We start from the raw sequence: 21,170 nt of genomic DNA, 5'->3' as shown, positions 1-21,170 counted from the left end.
AATTTAAGTTAAAAATGGTGGGACAGGAATATTATGGCTGATAAAATTGAACAAGGGCCACGCCCAGGTTTTATTATCGTGTATCATAACTGGCGGGAGAAAGACCCCGCAACATATCAGACAGAAATGAACAATGCCAGATATGAGGGGATGATGCGAAGTGACTTTCGTAAGCCAATTATTAATAAATTCACATACGACAAGATTAGTATACAATTATCAAAACATTGTTGACACCGTGTTTTAAAATTGATATACTATGTAACATAAATTGGTGACATGAGCATTATTGGACTCGCAACAGCTCTCCTTTAAATGTGTTGATCTTCTGATCAGTTGCCAATTCATGGGCCTTTAGCTTAGCGTCCTAAAGCAACGAACTCATAATTCGTCGACCCTGGGTTAGAATCCCAGAAGGCCCACCATTAATACAAATTTTAGAGAAGCAAGCATTCTCTGGTATAGTCACCGTTACTAATTCTAGTGAAAGGTCTGGGACTGATCATCCCCACGTGAGTAACTCGAATCGCTGGAATTCGCGAGCCAGTGTGAAAATAGGGCGGGATGTGGAGTTCAATTCTCCGTGCTTGTTTCATCTAAAGTTTGTAAATACCGTAACCACAGGGAGGATTAACATGCCAGGATGGTTAAAAGAAGGTTGGGATTTGTAATATGCCAATCGATGAGCGCATTGTATACTCATTATTAACATTGGTAATATCTTCATTGATCGCTATATGGTTTTGTGTAGTATACATTGCGTTGTTTGGCTTTACAAGTATAGCAGAGATTGCTGTAGTTGGCATTATAATCACTGCGGTATCATGGTTATATTTTTTATTGAACGCCAATAAAATCATATCATATATTGACAATGCCAATCACTAACGGTATTATATCCTTAATTATTCACAGAGACAGTACATGACCACATTCAACGATTTACTTCAAATGCCAGTTGAAGCAACATGTGATTCAATCAACTTTAAATTCTTCTATGACTGGGGAATATTCAATGAAGAATTAATGAATTACGATACTGATAAAATGAAATCTGACAATCGCGTCAAGGTCAATTACATCAAGTACTTTGATTATGATGGACGTCGTACATGGGAGTTGGGTTATATTTTGTTTGATGATGCTCCTGTTTTGTTTTTCCGTGGAGCAGGGCGTGAGGGTCGGGATTCGTATGATCATGTAAAAGTCAGCAATGAGTCATTTCATAAACTAGAAAATTATATTCGTTCACTGTGTGAATTCGGTACTGAATGTGATGATGATCATGTGCTGTCTAGCCTTGATGAAGATGCCACATACATGATTGAATTTTATGGTCAATCTTTATTTGGTGAATTTAACAGATACTAGTTGACATAACACCGCTATTCAACTATACTAAAATAAAGCAGGAGAAGATGCCTAGGATCATGAACTAGGTCATCAAGGCACAAATAGATTGGACATGTCCAGTCATGCTGAACTCCTGTGATCGTCGGAGTTAGGGCTTGGACATTAAATAATCCCTTACGTTTGGTTACTTTAATACCAAACACAACTTTCCTGTCATAGCTAGATGGTTAGGCTTGTGTCAAATGCCGGCACATAATTGGACGGCGAGTCCGGTTGGTGTGGGTTCGAATCCCACTGGCAGGAAAGCATTAGATTTCAATGACGGTGCCCCGCACTACGACAATGATCCCTATGTTGTTGATGTGTTGGGCGAAAAATCAAGTGGTTCACATCTCGGCCATCTTGACCTTATATTAGAGATGACGGATTGTCGTCCGAAAGACAGTCTCAAATGATGAGGGGTCAGATGAGGCTTATATCGCGAAGTGGTGTAATGGTAGCACAGAGGTCTCATAAGCCTCAAGTAATCGTTCAACTCGGTTCTTCGCAACCAGTTACCTGTTTAACCCCGGCATCTATTACCTCGGATGCCGGGGTCTTTTTTTCATAAATAATTTTAAAGGATAATTTATGAGAATTGTAGAATTGTACGAGTCTAGTGACGGTGACATTGCCAAACAGCTCCAAATGAAGTACAATGTGACTTTAGGGTTACATGGCCGTGGGGACATAGTCACACTATCGAAAATTATAGTTCCACCTGAACTGAGAAATAGTGGAATTGGATCTGCCGTTATGAGTGACTTAGTCAATTGGGCGGATGCTAATCACAAGATCATCGCATTGACTCCTTCATCTGACTTTGGTGGCAATAAAAGTAAACTCATCAAGTTTTACAAACGATTTGGGTTTGTTGACAACAAGGGGTCGAACAAGATGTATGAGATCAGTGAATTGATGTATCGTATGCCAAAGTAATGTATTGTCTAAATAAGTCAATAGGAGATTAAGATGGACTTTAATAAATTGGATCGCAAGATCAAAGCGTTTGGATTGGCAGAAGGCATTGACGCACATTTACGCAGTGGCGGCCATGATCATGCTTCATATCTATATGGCCAATTGGTTGATTTGATCGGCCAAGAGAAGGCTGACAAAATGATTGGTGAAAATTCGGTTGAGGCAATTCAGCCGGAATACAAGATTGTTAAATGGGATGTTGGCCAAATGTTCCCACCTATTTCACAACGTGATCGTGACTGGGCTGAGGACACTCACGAAGGTGTTGCGATTGTTGCCACTCCTGCTGGTAACATGGAATTCACGTTATCTGTTGTTGGCCGTGCCGGGCACGCTGATGAAGTTGAAATCGAGCTATCAGAAATTGAGGCAGATTGGACTGATGAGTGGGAGCAGCAAAACCGTGAAGTTATTCAACACGCACAGAACATGGTTCGCAAACAAGTAGCGGCTGAGATTGCGAATGATGGTGACAATGATGATCGTGATCCTGGATACCCACGTGGTTAAAATGTAACTAACGAAAATAAAACGCCACATATGTGGCGTTTTTTGTTGACATTGGATTCGTATTCATAGATAATACACTCATAGACAAACATAGAGGTTACATCATGGACAATTACACTGCTATTGGCATTGCTGAAGGTTTTGTTGAATGTGACGATGAAGACCAAGTTATTAACGCCTGGCAGCATCTGATTGACACTGGGTTAGCATGGCAGTTACAAGGTTGGTTCGGACGCCAGGCGCAAAGTTTAATTGACCAAGGAATTTGTACTAAGAAATAGGTTAATTTATATCGGTACGTAATCATGGCAATACTTTATATTACTGGTGGTGTATGCGGTTTACTATTTGCGATATATATGTTTGTATCAAGAAAGAACTCGCCACCACTATTGTGGGAAAACACCTATACCATAGACAGAAATAATGTTATATATAGTAAGAATGGCAATGTTCTTACTACCAAATGTAATTACTCCGCCTCAGCATCTGAAATGGCCAAACTAATACGAGTCACATATGGCGGAATTGTATGGGTTGAACGCGATGAATTGAAATGTCTACCTAATATGTTTTATAATCGCGCAAGTGGATACATTGACCTACCATCAAGCTCAGGTTTTTATCGAGTCAACTTTATTTTTATTTAATAGTTGACAATCGCGGTATATATGTTATACTGTCACTATACACAAACACATAGAGGTAATACAGTATGTTAAATTTTAGCGGTTACGAGTCAGGTGAAAACTACATCCCAGAACACACCCGTGTAGCATTGGAAAATTACGCTGAACACGGATTAAAGCCGGGTGGATTTTTGTTCGCTGTTCTATCGAATGACTTATTTGGTGCTTATGCTCGTGCTGACATGGCTAACACTGCGCACATGAAAGGCATTGTTCACTTCATCTTCAATAACCTCCCATCAAGCATGTGGGGAGCCAGTAGTATCGTGTATGCGCATATTGACCGCAAAGAAGTTGAACGTCAACAAGAATTTAATTTGGAATAAGGGTATTGACACGGCAGGGAAGCTGTGTCATAATCACCGCATACACAAACATGGGATGGCGACAATGGCCAAGATCAGTAAGCAAGAGTTCATCGAGAAGTATGGACAGATTAAAGTAAAGTTTTCTTCATACTACAAGTATACGTTCACTTACACAGGTAAGCTTGAAGATGACACTACCATCGCAGTTAAAGTTGGTGGGAACTCAGATGACATTTACCGTCATGAAGTTTCAGCCGATTTAGAAGAAACAATCGAATCACTTGACCCGTACAGTGGCATGACAGGCACTGACAACTTTTACGATTACTAGCATTGAAGTCTGTATTATGTTATGAAGAGAGCCCGACTGTCGAGAGATAGGCGGGCTTTCGCCTTATATGGAGATTACCATGATTTTGGAACATTTAAAGAGTAGGCACGTGGATATAGAGCTTCATCGCCCAGTAATTGATGAAGACAATGGTGTGGCAACTTTCTATCTATACAATATGTCAGGGCAACTGTGCGGATATCAACAGTATCGGCCTGGGGCACCAAAACAAAAATCAAATAACCAAACACGCGGACGGTATTATACTTATCGCACAAAAAACCTTAATTCTGTATGGGGCATTGAATCGCTTCACTACACACCGAGAATGGTATTTTTATGTGAGGGCTTATTTGACGCATGCCGATTTTCTGAGCTAGGGTATTCTGCGATTGCTGCGTTTGGTAATAGTCTTACCCCTGATATACAAAATTGGTTAAGCTGCCAATTTGATCGGATCATTGCGGTCATTGACAATGATGAAGATGATGCTGGGAAATGTTTGGCGAAATACGGCACAGAGTGGCATTATGCGCCAGGCTATCATGACGTTGGAGAATGTCCGGAAGAAGTTTTAAAAGATTTTATTAAAAAAGTTGTTGACACACATGAATGATGAGGTTATAGTACACACATAGCGAGATACATCGCATGTTGACAGAGATAGGATCAACTGATAATATCTCTTACACCGTTTAACAACTTGAGGTAATTAAGAATGGCTACGATTTTATTTAAGAACCCAGAATACGCACACTATCACTACGACACTGAAACTGGGATGGTAGTTTCTACATTATTCAAAAAGCCGCGTAACGTAACTTGGCAGACAAATCCAATTTGGGCTGAGCCCCGAGTAGCATTGCGTGAATTGAACACCAAGTTGACACGCACATACTCAAAGAGTGATTTAATGAACCTCTTGGACATTAAAGATGGCAGCATCGACATCAATGCTCCAGTAACTGAACAAGTTAAAGCTATCGTTCAAGCACAAGCTGAGCGCGATGATGTTGAGTTTTCAGTTGGTTTAAACTTATTGCGCCCATCATACAACTATGTGTTATTTTCAACAGAAGATGAAGCATCACGATTCTTCAAGGCCGGGACATCAATTGCCGAAGCAATGGCATCTATGGCATCACATAATATGAAGGTTGATATGTCTAACATTAAGGTATTGAATACCTCAACAAATGCGGTATCATCTCTTAAAGTACAGCAGATCAAAACTTACTCATTGATTTAAAATATTGTATACTGGTACTTGACACCAAGCCAAAGTACCAGTATTATCACACTACACACACAGAAGGACACATCATCATGGCATTATCTAAAGAAGACATTTTAACATTGACCTCGGCAAAAGTTGACGCAATGTTTGGCGGTAAACTTGATCGCAATGAGCTTGAAACAGTAGTAGGCATCATGCGACGCGAGAACTTGCCGATCTTATCAGAGATTCGTGAACAATGTACAGAACATGGCATTGACACATCTGACCTAACAACTGGTACTGGAACTGAATGGATGGGATAGCCCATGGGAAAACGATACTTTGAAGTTCGCTCCACTGGGGCGACAGCAAAAGAAGCTTTTGACCGTGCTCGCGAGGATGCCATCCACATGTATGGGTATCAAGGTGGCACGGGGACTATAGCCGAAAAAGAAACATTTAATGTTATATCGGTTGGTCATGGTAGTATTGGTGATTCTGATCTAGAGTGTATATTGCGCCCATTGCGCACCCAAGGATCAGTTGGCCAGTGGTCACCGGCCGGATGTCTAAAGATTGGACGCAATGAATATGTATTCTTTGGGTGGGCCCACCACGAATAGTATGCTACACTACAAAGTATCGTTAACATGTAATAGGATCTAAACACAAATGAAAACAACTCACCTCGCCATAATTGCGACTGTCATGGCCATGATCATGCTAGCACCATTATCAATGATGAAGTCTACGATGGATTGTAAAACAGCATTTTCGCACAGTGACAAAAGTGCTTCAGAAATAAAATCAATTTGCGAATAATGGGGTATTCAAATAATGTTTAGTTCTATCAATGACGAGCGTGATAAAAAATTAGTTCAATCAATGGGCTGCCAATACTTTTCGAATGATCAAGACCCACGAAAAGGGCCATTAACAAAATGCGGGTGTAAAGAGCTTCATAAAGATTCGACATATTGTTATGAACATTATTTCATCATCTATGAACGTGGCACACGCATGTATCCCCGCAATACAGAAAAGGCACGCCGCCATGGTTTGGAAGATATTAAGCAGGCAATCCTTGATGAAGCAGAATCATATGATGAGTGCGTACAAGAATTAAAATTCGATGATTAGTACTTATAATTAAAAACGATTTACTTATATAAAAAAAGTATAAGTAAAAGTGTAGATTTAATGATTTTAAAAGATAAATAAACTTGTAAGTTAATCGGGGGTGTATTGACATTCCCGATTACAAATTGTATAATAGAACCTATAATAGAAGACCTGTCGAGTACACGACACTAAAAAATCTCTAGTCCAAATAATAATCAATAATTTTCTTCACATGTGGTATAACGCTTGGGTCGGCTAATTTCAGACCTGATATGATATTCGGCACAGCAGTAGCGCGATGACATCAATTACCCGAAGCCACAATCGGTACTCAATGACTATCCTTAACAGGACGCTGCCAGAAAAATGCTATCTGGTTCATTGTTAGAGCTGTAAAGCAAAATGATGGGGAGTGAAACAACCATAACCCCACGTGATGTATGTGAGCTGAACATTCGCATATGTCGCCGCCGTCGTGATAAGACGCAGTGAGTAGGTACCGGACGACCGCCTACGTAAGATGAGAAGACATCTATAGCTGTAATGTTCAGTGTGAGTAAACCGAAGGACTCAGTAATGCCTCCGTTTTTCTAAACTTGCCCTTCGCGGGCTAAGTGTGTCCTCGGATCTAGTAATGGGATACATAGTACATCATATCTTTATTTTAAATATTTTAACTAATTAAAAAGAAATTGAATGAATGAAATGTGTGAGTGAAACGAACACATTGAATGAATGAGATTTCAGTGGGGGCGGTAGCCACCACTTATTATGATAGTTAAAATAATTTAAGGATAATTGCGTCTGTTAGTTGTGTAAGTTCAACGAGATAAATACGTATATAATTAAAAGGCGAGTATCATTATGTCCGAACAAGATCAGATTATAATTTACGTTGACGGTGCGTGTCGTGGAAACCCTGGTAAGGGTGGATGGGGCGCATTGATCAAAGTTAATGATGAAGAAGAACAAGTGTTGTATGGTGGTAAGCATGCCACCACTAACAATCAGATGGAGTTGACGGCTGCTATTAAAGCATTAGAGTATTGTCATGAAGAATCAGAGATAGTAATTCATTCAGACTCTAACTACGTCATCAAAGGCATTACAGAGTGGGTTCACAATTGGATTAAAAAAGATTGGCATGGTGTCAAAAATGTTGAGCTATGGCAGAGTCTATTTGAAGTTTCCCAACGTCGCAATGTTCAATGGAAGTGGGTTAAAGGTCATTCCGGTAATCGCGGGAATGATATTGCTGATGCCCTTGCCAATTTGGGCATTGATGAATTAGGCCGATAATATGTTCAGTGTCGGAGATACAGTTGAGTACATTGATGGTGATATGTACTTGATTGTTGCCATCGCATCCACCTCAGTTATGATTAAGCACATTCATGATAAAAATATTGGGGTGATTAGGGTTGATCCTGGTGACATTGTTTATGCGACTATAAATTCGGATATAGATGACGATCCAGTGGCTGATAACAGTGATGATTACTATGAATCATATTATCCGAGATATGAAGAAGAAACCCCGGAATCAAAGCTACCTGCCAAACCAGTAGAGGACTAAATGTCCTCTTTTTTATTTCTAAGTATTGACAAATACTGTGTTAGATATTATGATGCCACTATACACCTAGAGGTAACTTGAAATGTCTGAAGAATACTTGATTAAAGATGAAAATACTGGTGAATGGAAACTCATTGATCATTCAGTGCCATTACGTACAATACGTGTTGAAAGCAACGCAAGTGTTGCTGTTCAGGTGTCATCTAATACCTTGCGATTTTATGAATGTCGAGTTGATGTTCCACGTGATGCCAACGTTGTATGGCAACGTGGGTTGGAAGGCGAATTCATTGATGGATTGACTGCGTTCAATATGTTTGCCAATGGTGAAAATGTACAGTGGATATGTAAGATCGATGGTTTGTGGGATGGATGGAATGATTGGGATGAAGAGTGTCAATGGTCATTGGCAGAACTTAAAGATGAGGTCAACTTCAAATTTCGCAAAGCACCAAAACGTATGATCAAGATTGGTGACATTGAAATCGAAGCACCTGAAAATGAACCTCTGAACAAACATGAGCAGTATTACTTGGCACAGCCGTCAATATATGATCTTGAAGGAATCAGTTGTGGCACCAAATGGGTGGATGATGATCTTGATAGAGAACGTTTACGCCGTGGATTAATTCATCGCACTGCTGAAAATGCCCTTGCCCATACCAAAGCATTGATCGCTTTAACTGAATTAAAATAATGGTTGACAGTGGCATTGTAATATCATATGATGCCACTATACACCTAGAGGTAACTTGAAATGACACTTGAAGAATTGAAAGAGAAATTGCCACAAGCAACTGCGATGTACTACAATGGCCGTTTATATGAATTTGATGAACGTCATGATGACTATGTTGTGACAATGGATGGAAGTTGCTTCTCCCATGCTCAGATGACTTCCAAGTATAACCAGTGTAGTTTGGTTAAAATAGAATATCTTTAGGAGTAGTAAAAATGACACTTGAAGAATTGAAAGAGAAATTACAACACGCGGATGTCATTGATCATGATGGTTATTTTACCCGCATCACTAATATTAATGATAACGGTGTTGAAACTTTTGATGGCGAATATGACTGTAATTACACTTTTGATGAGTTACTTGGCCATTCAGTGACACTGTACAAATTGGTAGCATTGTAGGAGCATATCCCATGAATGAAATTCAAAAACGAATCATAGCGACCTTGAAGCGCAAAATGAAAGATGGTAAGCCTATTGGTGGATATTACCGTGTCGGCTTGCGTGTACCAAACTGCGTTCAAGAAGTAGTACGGGAAGATGTGGAAAAACTTGGATTTCAGTATTTGAGTAACAAGTCATGGGATTCATTCACCTTTCTAATTTCTGAAGAAAATGCGGATCGTTTAGCGGCGATAAAATGAAGAATAGTAGAATAGCCACATTACAGAATATGATACCTGGTGATTATATTCTGTACATTTCATCCAATGGCCAGGGCATGGTTGTTGCTCAAGTGACGACGACAACATATGACCACGGGTGCCATGTTCATGATTTAGTAAACGATGAACTGGGTTTTGTTTATTATGGCAAGACGTTGATCACGCCATTAACAGAAAATGAAGCAAAAAATATATTGACATTGTCAAAGTAATTGAATATACTGCCACCATACAGACAAACACACATAGAGGTAAATGAAATGGGCTTAGATTGTTATTTGACTGGTAGTCGTTACTTTTGTAGCAACGATGAAACACGTGAGAAAGTTGCCAAGCTGTTCCCTGAATTGGAAGGTATGACTGCCAATTTTGGCGACAATTCATGTGTCAACTCTGTCATAATTGACGTTGGGTACTGGCGTAAAGCAAATGCTATTCACCAGTGGTTCGTGAAAAATGTTCAAGACGGTGAAGATGACTGTTCAGAGTATTATGTGAGCCGTGAGCAATTGGCAGAATTGAGAGGGTTATGTCAACGAGTATTGGAAGACAATACAACGGCTGAGTTGTTATTGCCTACTCAAGGAGGTTTCTTTTTCGGTAGCACAGCATATGATGAAGGATATTTCGATGACATAAAACGCACTATCGAAATCATTGACAAAGCATTGTCATTGCCTGAATCATGGGATTTTGACTATCACGCAAGTTGGTAAAATAGTTTAAAAACAGGTTGACATTATGCTCAACCTGTTTTATTATGACCTTATTGAAACAAAACACACATAGAGGTAAATCAACATGGCTACACGTTCAACAATCGCAGTAGAACTGGCAGACAAAACAATTCGTGAAGTATACTGTCACTGGGATGGTGGTTTATGGGAAAATGGTGTAGGTGACACTCTACTACAACATTATGATTCACAGGCATTGGCAGAAGAAGTGACATCGTTGGGTGATATGTCTAAGCTTGAAGCCTGTCTGTATCCAACAGATCCAACACATTCATTTGATAAACCTGAGCCGGGCATTGCTGTGTTTTATGGCCGTGATCGTGGTGAAACAGGGGTATCCCCGAAAGTATACGCTGACTATGCCACATACTTGAAAATCGGCGATCATCAAGATTATGATTACTTGTATCGCAATGGTGAATGGCAAGTTCGCCGTAGTGGTTACAAACGATATACAAATTTGCGAGAAATTTTTAAAAAAGTTAATGGATAATAAGTTGACAAGTGGCATTGTATAGTTCTATAATGCCACTATACAGACAAACACACATAGAGGTAAATTGAAATGACTGAACAACTTGATCAAAAATTCCTAGCAATTCATGATGACGCACAAGCAGCAGCACGTGAATCAGCTAACGATATCTATAGCATGTGCGGTGACACCGGATCTGTTGGATTTGCTTGGGTTACTGTGTACAATGTTCGATCTAATAGTAAGCTTGGAAAGGCATTAATCTCGAAAGGGTTTACTAAAGGATTTGGGCGTAAGTCTTCATTAATGCTATGGAACCCTGCTCAGATGTCGGTACAATCAATGGCAGTATTGGAAGCAGGTGCCCGAGAATATGCTAAGCAACTTTTGAAGATTGGCATTGATGCTCACGCACAGTCACGAATGGATTAAAATATTTGACAGGCGGCAGTATAATGGTATATACTGCCCACTCAAACACACATAGAGAGTAATGACATATGTCGAACACGAACCATGAAATTTTATCACAGCTAGATGACTTATTAGCACAGGGTTACTCAATTGATGCCGCTTATGACATCGTATGCCAAAATGAGCATTTAGATTCACAACTTGGTGATGATCACGATGAGTATGATCATTACGATCATATGGATTAGGTATTATGTCTAATTATATTCTACATGAAAAGGTTGTCATACTAAACGATGACCATGACACTGAAGTGTATGAAATTGAATCATTTATTTCAGGTGGCAAGTATCTCGGTCTAATATCTCCCACTGGCCGTCATATTGCGCGATCAGTCAATTATGTCCGCCCGGCAAGTGAGCAAGAAAAACATCTAGGCTATCGGTTGGATAATTGTACTAGCTGTTATGATTCATATGATCGGTATATACAGTACACGCCATGTTTCCCACCTAAAAATCAGGACAACTCAAATGAGTAGCAAATTATATCCAATTATCACCAGTCTGCTTTTTATGTTAGCAATCGCAGTGTTGGCAGTGAACGCCATTGTATGGGCGATTAATGTGTTCTACCCTGTTGGATATAGTGTTGATACATATCTTGCTGTTGTTGTGTTTTTGGCCACATTGCGGTTTATTAAGTGATTAAAAATCTTGAAATTATGATTGCTATCTTTGTGGTAGTAATCATTCTTTATTGTTCGCGAACTACTGAATCGGATTCTAGGGCACGAACAAATGCCATGACTTGGGCAACTGAAAATAGTATAGACATCAAATATCTATCTTGCTCAAGTTATGGAAATGGTAGTAAAATGATGTGTACACTCAATGGTAATATTGATCTAGTGTGTCCATCTAATTATACAAGTATCAAAGTAGTATGTGAGAAAGATTGATGATTCCTAATTTTGAAGCAAATGAAATTGGCTTAGAACTAGCTAAATTATTTGGGTTAAAAGAAACGGGCGATGGTAAGTACCATACGGCTATGGGTGAGAAGTCGGCGATTGGCGTGGCACGCTGTGTGGAAAAAGTGATCAATGATGTCAATAAAGAGATCTTAGAATTCTTCAAAGATGAAGCATAAAAGAAAGCCCCTAAATGGGGCTTTTCTTGTTCCTTGTCAAAATGATAATCACACCAGTACAAAATAATACTTTCGATATCACCCCGCCATCCAGTAAATTATAAGCAGATGGAAGGGTGAGAATTATGCCTAAAGTGTAACGCATTAAGTCACCTTCTTGCGTAGATTTACATATTCTAGGTAACACGCATATTCGTGCTGTGAACGAAATTGAATAGTGATAGCTAGTTTTTCTGATGGCAATGAATACACTGGCTTGCGATATGCTTCATTGGTGATGAAATCAGTCAGATCATGGAATGATTGATTGTTACTAGTGTTTAATGCCACCACCTCTTGTTTTGACACACCATACTGACGCGCCATCATGATTGCTTCGGCAACGTCGCCGACTTCAGAACATGGATTAGCGGCAATCACACTAGATGAAACTGTGAGCAATGCCGCGACTAATACTGATTTCATTGTTCTATACCTCTATGTTTGATGATGTAAGTTTATCAATGATATAGAATAGTGTCAATAGTTGCCATGATATAATTTATGTTGTATAATTGGCACATATTGATACGAGCATCTGATATGTACAAATTAGAAATTAAACGGGTAGTATCCAAACGGGCAACAACGTTCTTTTACCTGGACACCATTTCAGGGAAGTGGATCAGAACATCTCAGGATAAAATTGATCTAGTCATGGAACACTGTTCAGGAACTGAGCCAGGTGCGACTGTGTATGTTAAGGATACCACACAGTACTATGAAACATTATTGTCTGATACTGAAATTGACATAAAAAATATTGAAGTTTCTTATTGACACCTTTATGTATTCTATGTAGAATATAAAACATAAAGACGACCAGATTACCCGCTCAAGGTGTATTCGGTACATCTCCCATCAGGGTTAAATGATGGGGACCTCTATAGGGTTAGCTATGACCCATATACCGAAAATAGCACCCAATGGTGTAGTATTTGCCGATACTACAATGCGCACCCCGGAGCTACCATGACCGGGGTTTTTTATTATCTTTAAAAAAATAGTTGACATCAATATTCACTGTGTTATAATGACCACGTAAACAAACATATAGAGGTAAAGATCATGCGTTACACAACTAAACAACTCCAAAACATTCTAACCGAATATTCAGTGATTCGTGTCAATGGTGTATTCTATAACATTGATTATACCAATGGCGACACTGTTTCACTGTACGATGAACTTAACACACTGGAGTTCACCCTAGAAGAACTCTCAGATGCTGATTTACAATTTTACACAATGGCCAATCCGTAACTGAAATAACAGTTGACAAGGTCATATGAAGATAGTAATATGACCTTATTAAGACAAACAACATGATGATTTTGTGTAAACACAGATATACCCCGTTGTGGGGTGATGATGGATATGTCGTGACTTACACATATCTTAAGTGTATTAAATGTGGTAAATTGAAAGGTAAACGGAAATGATTGAACATCAAGATTATAGTTTCTTCCGCTTCTCACAATTGGTGAGAGACGTACTAATGGCACCAAATAACATCTCAGCGCCGTATGACTTGATGTTTGAAGTTATCCGACCGCATTATGAACGGTGTAATGAGCTTGACGTTGATCCTAATATCCAGGGCTATGATCATGCGTTACATTATATTAATACGAGCAAAGAATTGTTCGATGATTTGAAAGAAATTTCAGAATAGGGTGAATTATATATGATCAAGGTGCGGTTGTACGGTGGTGATAATCGAGCAAATATTGAGAAAGAAATCAATGAAGATATTGAAAAATATGACATGAAAATTGTTTCAGTGTCTTCAAGTGTCAGCGCAGGCGATTACTCCACCCGCATATACTTTGTAACTGTTACATATGATGATGGTGTCAAAAAATAATTGACAATGGCGGTATATATGTTATACTGCCACCATACAGACAAACACACTAGAGGTAAACTAAAATGTCATACACCGTTGCCAACACTCATAATGTGAAAACACTTGATGAAATCATCGCCGCATTACAGCAGATTAAATCCGAACATGGTGACAAACAAATTACAGTAAGCGTGGATGACCATTGTGGCGGTAGTTATGATCTTTCCGCGATATGGGTATATACTGAATCCAATAAAGTAATTGTTGAAATAGTTTAATCCCTCACCATACCGCTATGGATGGAGGTCTATGTCATTGAATGGGATTTTCACCCTCACCATACCGCTATGGCTACCCTATATGCCCCCACCATATGTCTATGGATGGGGGTTGTTGTTATTAATTAGAATTTACCCCCCACCATACCGCTATGGCTACCCTAATACCCTCACCATATGCCTATGGCGACCCTATATGCCCCCACCATACCGCTATGGCTACCCTAATACCCTCACCATATGCCTATGGCGACCCTATATGCCCCCACCATACCGCTATGGCTACCCTATATGCCCTCACCATATGCCTATGGATTCCACGCCAAACAGTACACCTGGGCTAATACGATATACTGTTTATAATTTGTTAAAACACTGTTACTATGCTCGATTGTGTCGATTGGCAAACCTGAATTGTGCTATATTGGCGATGCTATCTCGCATTAAAAATGCCCCACGTATATTTCTATACATGGGGCACGATGGTATTGTATTGTGATAACCCCTCACATGGAATTACCACAAACAATGTGATGAACTGTTTGTATCACTCATTTGAGTGGCTGGATACTATAGCAATCGGTTATCCATGACTTGGCACCTAGACATCACAGCTAGTCATTCTGCCAACACGATTGCTATTTCAAACTAGATCATATGTGGAACCTTCAGGTTCGCCATCGAATTAGTATGAACAATGTCAATGCTATTTTTAAGGCAATATCCTGGAGAATCTACACATATTTTACCAAGTGGTTAGGCACTTGTCAATACATTTTTTCAAAAAATCTGATGTAAATTGACAAGCACAAAAACCGCCCAGTAATATTACTGAACGGTTGTTAATGTGTCAATGTATGCTTTGGCTTCTTTTAATAAGCTAAAGCGGTTTCTACGCCCCACAGTGTAATGCCCGTGATACCCTCGCAAGTGGGGATGAACGTCTATCTCTATCCCCTTATATTCTTTAAGGTTTTTACCAATCGTTTTGACAGTGGCTTTCATGGTGTTAAATCCATTCTTGTCTGTATATGCTGCCAATTGTAGCAGGGTATTTTTGAAAATACAACATAAAAAATAAAAAAATATTTTAAAAATATAGTTGACACTATCCACCAACGTGCTACAATGACAGACATAAAGAACACAAACACACTTTTAGAGGTAACAAACCATGAACACAGCAAACCTAATCAAAGCTTTACTTGGTAACAAATCTACAGCTTTCGCGGCGCTTGAGTACACCACCCAAGTTGACACAGCAGCGGCACATAAAGACGTTGTAATCTTACAATCAACTAAGGCCAATGTCCAACTATTCAGCAACATTAAAGAATTCACGGACGTATACACTAATGCCGTGAAAAAGACAGCTTCTCAAATCGAAGGCAATGATCAAGACAAAGTAGATAACTTTGAGAAATCTGCCACTTGGTACGCACATAATGACGCTGATTGCTACTCATTAGTTGAACACAAAAAAACCGGTGAATTGTATCTATTCGCTCGTTTCTTCAAAGCAGAATCAGAATACACAATCAACGGCAAAGCAGCAACAAAGCAAGAAGTGGCTCAATATTTGACCAAGTCAAAAGCTGAATTGCTACTAGGCAAAAAAGACACAGTATACAATGCCAAAAACGACATTGAGCATAAAGTGATCATCCGCACGATTAAGCTTGAAAATGTTACTAAAATTAAATCAGGTCAAACTGTTGAATTCTAAGGGAGAATGTGCTAGGGGAAACCCTAGCATTTTTTTATTTTTTGGTGAGCGTAACAGTCGCCCACCCTCGCCGTCCATCCCCGGACTAGCCATTCGAACCTATGAGTCCATTATATAAAATCTGTTATGGAGTGTCAACACTAAAAAATAAAAAAATATAGTTGACAGTGAACCTGGCTGTGCTACAATGACAGGCATAAAGAATACAAACACACTTTTAGAGGTATATATGAAAACTCATGAATTGCCAATCTACGCTAACAGCGTGACCCGCAAAGCTGAACAAAGTCAGGTATTCAGCAAGGTAAAAGGCCACATTGTATACAAATGCCGGGTATCTTGGGATGATTCTTGTGGTAATGGGTATAACTCATTTTCTATCACTTGCGAAGAACGGGAACGTGGCCGAATGATATCGGGCGGCTGTCAACATGAGCTAATTGCCGAAGTATTCCCGGAACTGGCCTATTTGATCAAGTGGCACTGTGCCAATAGTAACGCGCCTATGTATTACTTTGAAAATTCACAGTATTACGCTAAAACCGGAAATCTCGAATATGCCCGTAAAAATGCGGTTTGGCATGATGCGTCACTAGCTGACATTTTGAATGATGAAAAAATGTTAGCACGTTTGCCGGGTCTAATGGAACAGTTTAAAACTGACGTGGAAAGTATTGGATTTATTTGGTAAAAAATAGTTGACAGTGGCATTGTATAGCTCTATAATGCCACTATACAGACAAACACACAGAGGCTAAAAGCAATGTCTAATTCATCTCACGCAATCGCAATTAAATTGTTCTTGGACGGCGTTTCAGTGATGGTTTTTCACACACGTTCTAACATGCTATTCAAGCGTTCAATCCACACTGTCGACATGCTCAAAGATGCGTTACATGGTGCTAATGGCATCCGTATCATCACAAAATAATATACCTCACTAAGGCCAATCATTAGCCTAACCCGCCCAAACAGCGGGTTTTTTCTTTTTTAAAAATAAATGTTGACATGCCGATATGATATTACTATAATGACCATATACAGACAAACACAGACTTTAGAGGTATCTAGCTATGAAACAATGTATGACTTTGAACGGTGTATGTGGTTATGATGTTGATCATGTTATGTTAGTGATCTTGGCAATCATCGCCGCTGCGATTATCGGTTATTTGATCGCCCTTAAGAAATAAGGGCGTCATTATGTCAAATTTTTTAGGCATCGGCTCAACCATCACAATCGAGCATATCGGCTGTGATGAGCCTGACCGGGTCGCCACCATCGTGGACGTGTCAATTGATATGTCATGTGTATTATCTGACAATTACCCTGTATGTATTGAACTAGATGCCGGGGATAGATATTGGCTAAATGCTGCCGGGTTTGATCTCGACAATGTTATAAAAGTTAAATTAAATGCTTGACACAGTGACCACATAATCATATAATGACCATATACAGACACAAACCGGGAAACGCTAAAAATGACACAATTTACTACACTAGCAAACGGCACAAACTACACCAGTTTGATTGTATGTGATGGCATCCTTAAAGTGGTGTATCAGGGTGAAGTGGTCGCAATCATTGAACCTTGGTAAAAAAATAATAGTTGACAATGGCGGTATACAAGGATATACTGCCACTATACACAAGCACATAGAGGTATGACACCATGACTAAATTAGAATTCGCAAAATCCCGCCTACTAATTGCCGCTGATGGCAATTCATTCACAATCGACACACAACGCGGATATAATAAAGTCAATTCCCCGGTATCTGAACATTATGCCCCATTTTTTGGCAAAGTCGCTCGCCGTGGCGTGACTGACTTAATTGTAGGTATCTATGCCCCGGATCACTCCACAGCATACCTCACACTGAATGAAATGCTATTCAGCACTGAAATGCCGGATGAACCAATGTTAGAAAATGAACTAATCGATTGGGTTAAAGATAATACGGATCGTGACGGCTTTGTAAATGGTTACAAAATTTCATCACTGGATGAGGTGCCATGTGACGTATTGGACACCATGATTGAATTCGATGTGCTTAACCTGAAAAACTTTTATGTAAAATAATTGTTGACAAGGGCATTATTAAAACATATAATGCCCATATACCAAGACAGAGTTCACCACAATGCGCAATAATACATTAACACAAATCAACCGTTTGGGCATGTATATGTATGCTTACTTCAATGGCCTAGCTAACCCAAATTCTAGTAAGTTGATGGTAGTCGATGACTTTGGCGTATTAGTTGACACCTCAACCGATGCCATTAATATATTCATGTGAGGGTATCATATGACAACTAGAAATTTATTACATAAATCAAAACTTAGTCAGTTCAAAGACTGGCTAAGCCAAAATGGCCATGAATGGCGTGATGGAAAAGGTATCTATCAGGCAATTCAAATTAAATGCCCATCCGGGTGGGTTCCAATCCATTCCCGTGACGGCTGTGAACATTTCACAGTGCCAGTTGAACATAAACGGATTGTAAGAGAATTCATAGATCATAATAAGCCCGCCTAGACAGCGGGTTTTTTAATGCCTATATGCGCATGTAATGCGTTTAGAGCCAGGTTAAGGCATCCTGGCATATTACCCTACCTGACCCATGTTAAATGCGCTATAACGCGAAAATATAGCCATTGAAAATATTTTAAAATACTGGTTGACACTAAAGTCAGATATGATATTATGACATTCAACAGGACAAACATGAGTAGTTGATCATGGCAGCGTATCAATTGAAGGTAACTAAAAATAACATTAACAGTCGTGAAACATATTTCATGTGGTGTAATGAATCATTCGGCTGGGTGCGAATTCCAAAAGCAAAATATTTCTCAATGTCAAGCCAATCAAAACGCGCCGACACGTTTATGATCACATCAAATAAAAAATATACGTGGCATACAAAAGTTGTATATGTTTGATAAAATCGCCGTGTGAAAATAAGTGTTGACAAGGGCATTATTAAAACATATAATGCCCTCATAGATAAACATATTAGAGGTAAATCAAAATGGCTTACGTATCACAAGACAAGAAAAAAGCAGCAGCTCCACTAATCAAAGCACTATGTAAAAAATACGGCGTATCAGGTTCGCTATCAGTCCGCAATCACTCTACCCTAGTGCTAACTTTGTCAAAAGGTAAACTAGACTTTTTTAAAGATCATGAAGAATACGTTAAAGAACGTGGCAGCATCGACATTAATCACTATTGGATTGATGAGAATTACCAAGGCGATGTTAAAGACTTTTTGAAGGAAGCAGCTAACATTTTGCGCGGCCCTGAATATTACGACCGCAGTGACGCCATGACAGATTATTTCGATTGTAGCCACTATATTCAAATCAGTGTTGGGAAATGGGATAAACCTTACATCATCACTGAATAAGATACCTCACTTGTGCCACTTATTAGCACGTACCCGCCTAAACAGCGGGTTTTTTCTTTTTAAAAATAATTTAAAATATTTGTTGACATTAAAACCAACTGTGTTATTATGACTACATCAGGGCAAGATAGCCCACTAATAAAATACTTAGAGGTAAGCAAAATGAAATCAATCTACCGCGTTAAACTAATCGCTTCAAATGTTGACTCAATCATCCCTGAACATGTAGTAGCGGATTTTGAAGTTGAAACCGCAGACATTGCCAATAAAATTACCCACATGAAATGGGATCAGATATTGCGCGAAAATGGCCATGCCATTCAAAACCTAGGTACCGTGTATGAACTTTACGATGGCTATGCGTCACTAGGCCATGAGGGTGACGACTTTGGTAATACTAAAACAATTTGCCAGTTTGCCATTGAATGGGAGCTTATCTGCTGATAGGGGTTGACAAGGGCATTATTAAAACATATAATGCCCTCATAGATAAACATATTAGAGGTAACGTGAAATGAATATATTGCTAGTACGTGATCGTGGTTACTGGGTCAAAGTTGTCGACCATGGAAATTGCCAGTTTAACTTCGAGGGCGAAGATACCGACTTCCCGCGCGACCTAAGCGAATATGAACATGAGTTCGTGGATTATGCGGAATACCTTAGACAAAACTATTAAGAGCAATCTACTATGGAAATTAAACGCGCATCAGTGACAGACTCACTAGGATCTAAACACACAATCGTGCTAGACAAAGATCTAGGCGGGTACGGTATCGAATTTGATGGAGTTACTACCGGGGAAACGTTCTCTAATACTGACCTCGGAAAATCACGCGCTATACAGTATTTTGATAATATTGTCAATGATCAAAATAAAATAGATCATTTCACATTTTTTTGAGTTCTGAGGGTTGACAATGGCATTATTAAAACATATAATGCCCATATACCAAAACAGGATCAAGACCATGACAGAATTAGTAGCAGGTACACGAATCGTAAACCGTCACCGATATAATGAGCGTACACGCGAATATTATGTTAAGGGTACGTTCTTGCGCTTTGATGGGTGTTTAGCAATTATCAAGCTTGATGACTGGGATAACGAATCTCATGCGGTGCCAGATGATTATGCGATTGAATCCACCTTGAAAGAAAGTAAAACATTAAGATTATCAGATTTTACCAATTAACTGTTGACAAGGGCATTATTAAAACATATAATGCCCTCATGGTCAAACATCAGAGGCAACGCAACATGGCCGAACAATCATTTTATATCATTTACTACCGGTCAGGTATGCGCGAAGTCATGAAGCGAGTGCTTCCAGTTGATACGGGCTATGAAACAATGTGTAAAATAGCACGAACCATGGCACCGGGGTTAATGGCTCACGCAATTCATCCTGATGACCTACAACACTATGATTTGTTTAAATGGGGTTGACATGAAAAACTTTATCGTGATGACTTTATGCGCCGTAATGCTAGCCGCATGCGGTAATGATAATCAGATTACCATTAACAAATCTGATATGCGTT

General features: G+C 39.3%; 1 protein-coding gene across 1 annotated transcript; it reads left to right on the top strand.

The window, feature by feature from the left end:
• The first annotated feature begins 7,416 nt into the window (after positions 1-7,416).
• Positions 7,417-7,851, top strand: LOC138362156 (ribonuclease H-like). Its single transcript, XM_069321001.1, has one exon. The coding sequence runs from the start codon at positions 7,417-7,419 to the stop codon at positions 7,849-7,851; it is 435 nt and encodes a 144-aa protein (XP_069177102.1).
• Positions 7,852-21,170: the final 13,319 nt, after the last annotated feature.

This window comes from Procambarus clarkii, unplaced genomic scaffold, assembly GCF_040958095.1.
Source record: "Procambarus clarkii isolate CNS0578487 unplaced genomic scaffold, FALCON_Pclarkii_2.0 HiC_scaffold_1358, whole genome shotgun sequence".
Taxonomy (NCBI): domain Eukaryota; kingdom Metazoa; phylum Arthropoda; class Malacostraca; order Decapoda; family Cambaridae; genus Procambarus; species Procambarus clarkii.
This window is presented reverse-complemented; position numbering and strand designations above follow the sequence as displayed.

Excerpts from the sequence above, each read along its gene's own strand:
- LOC138362156 (XM_069321001.1), top strand. The coding sequence starts at position 7,417 with ATGTCCGAACAAGATCAGATTATAATTTACGTTGACGGTGCGTGTCGT.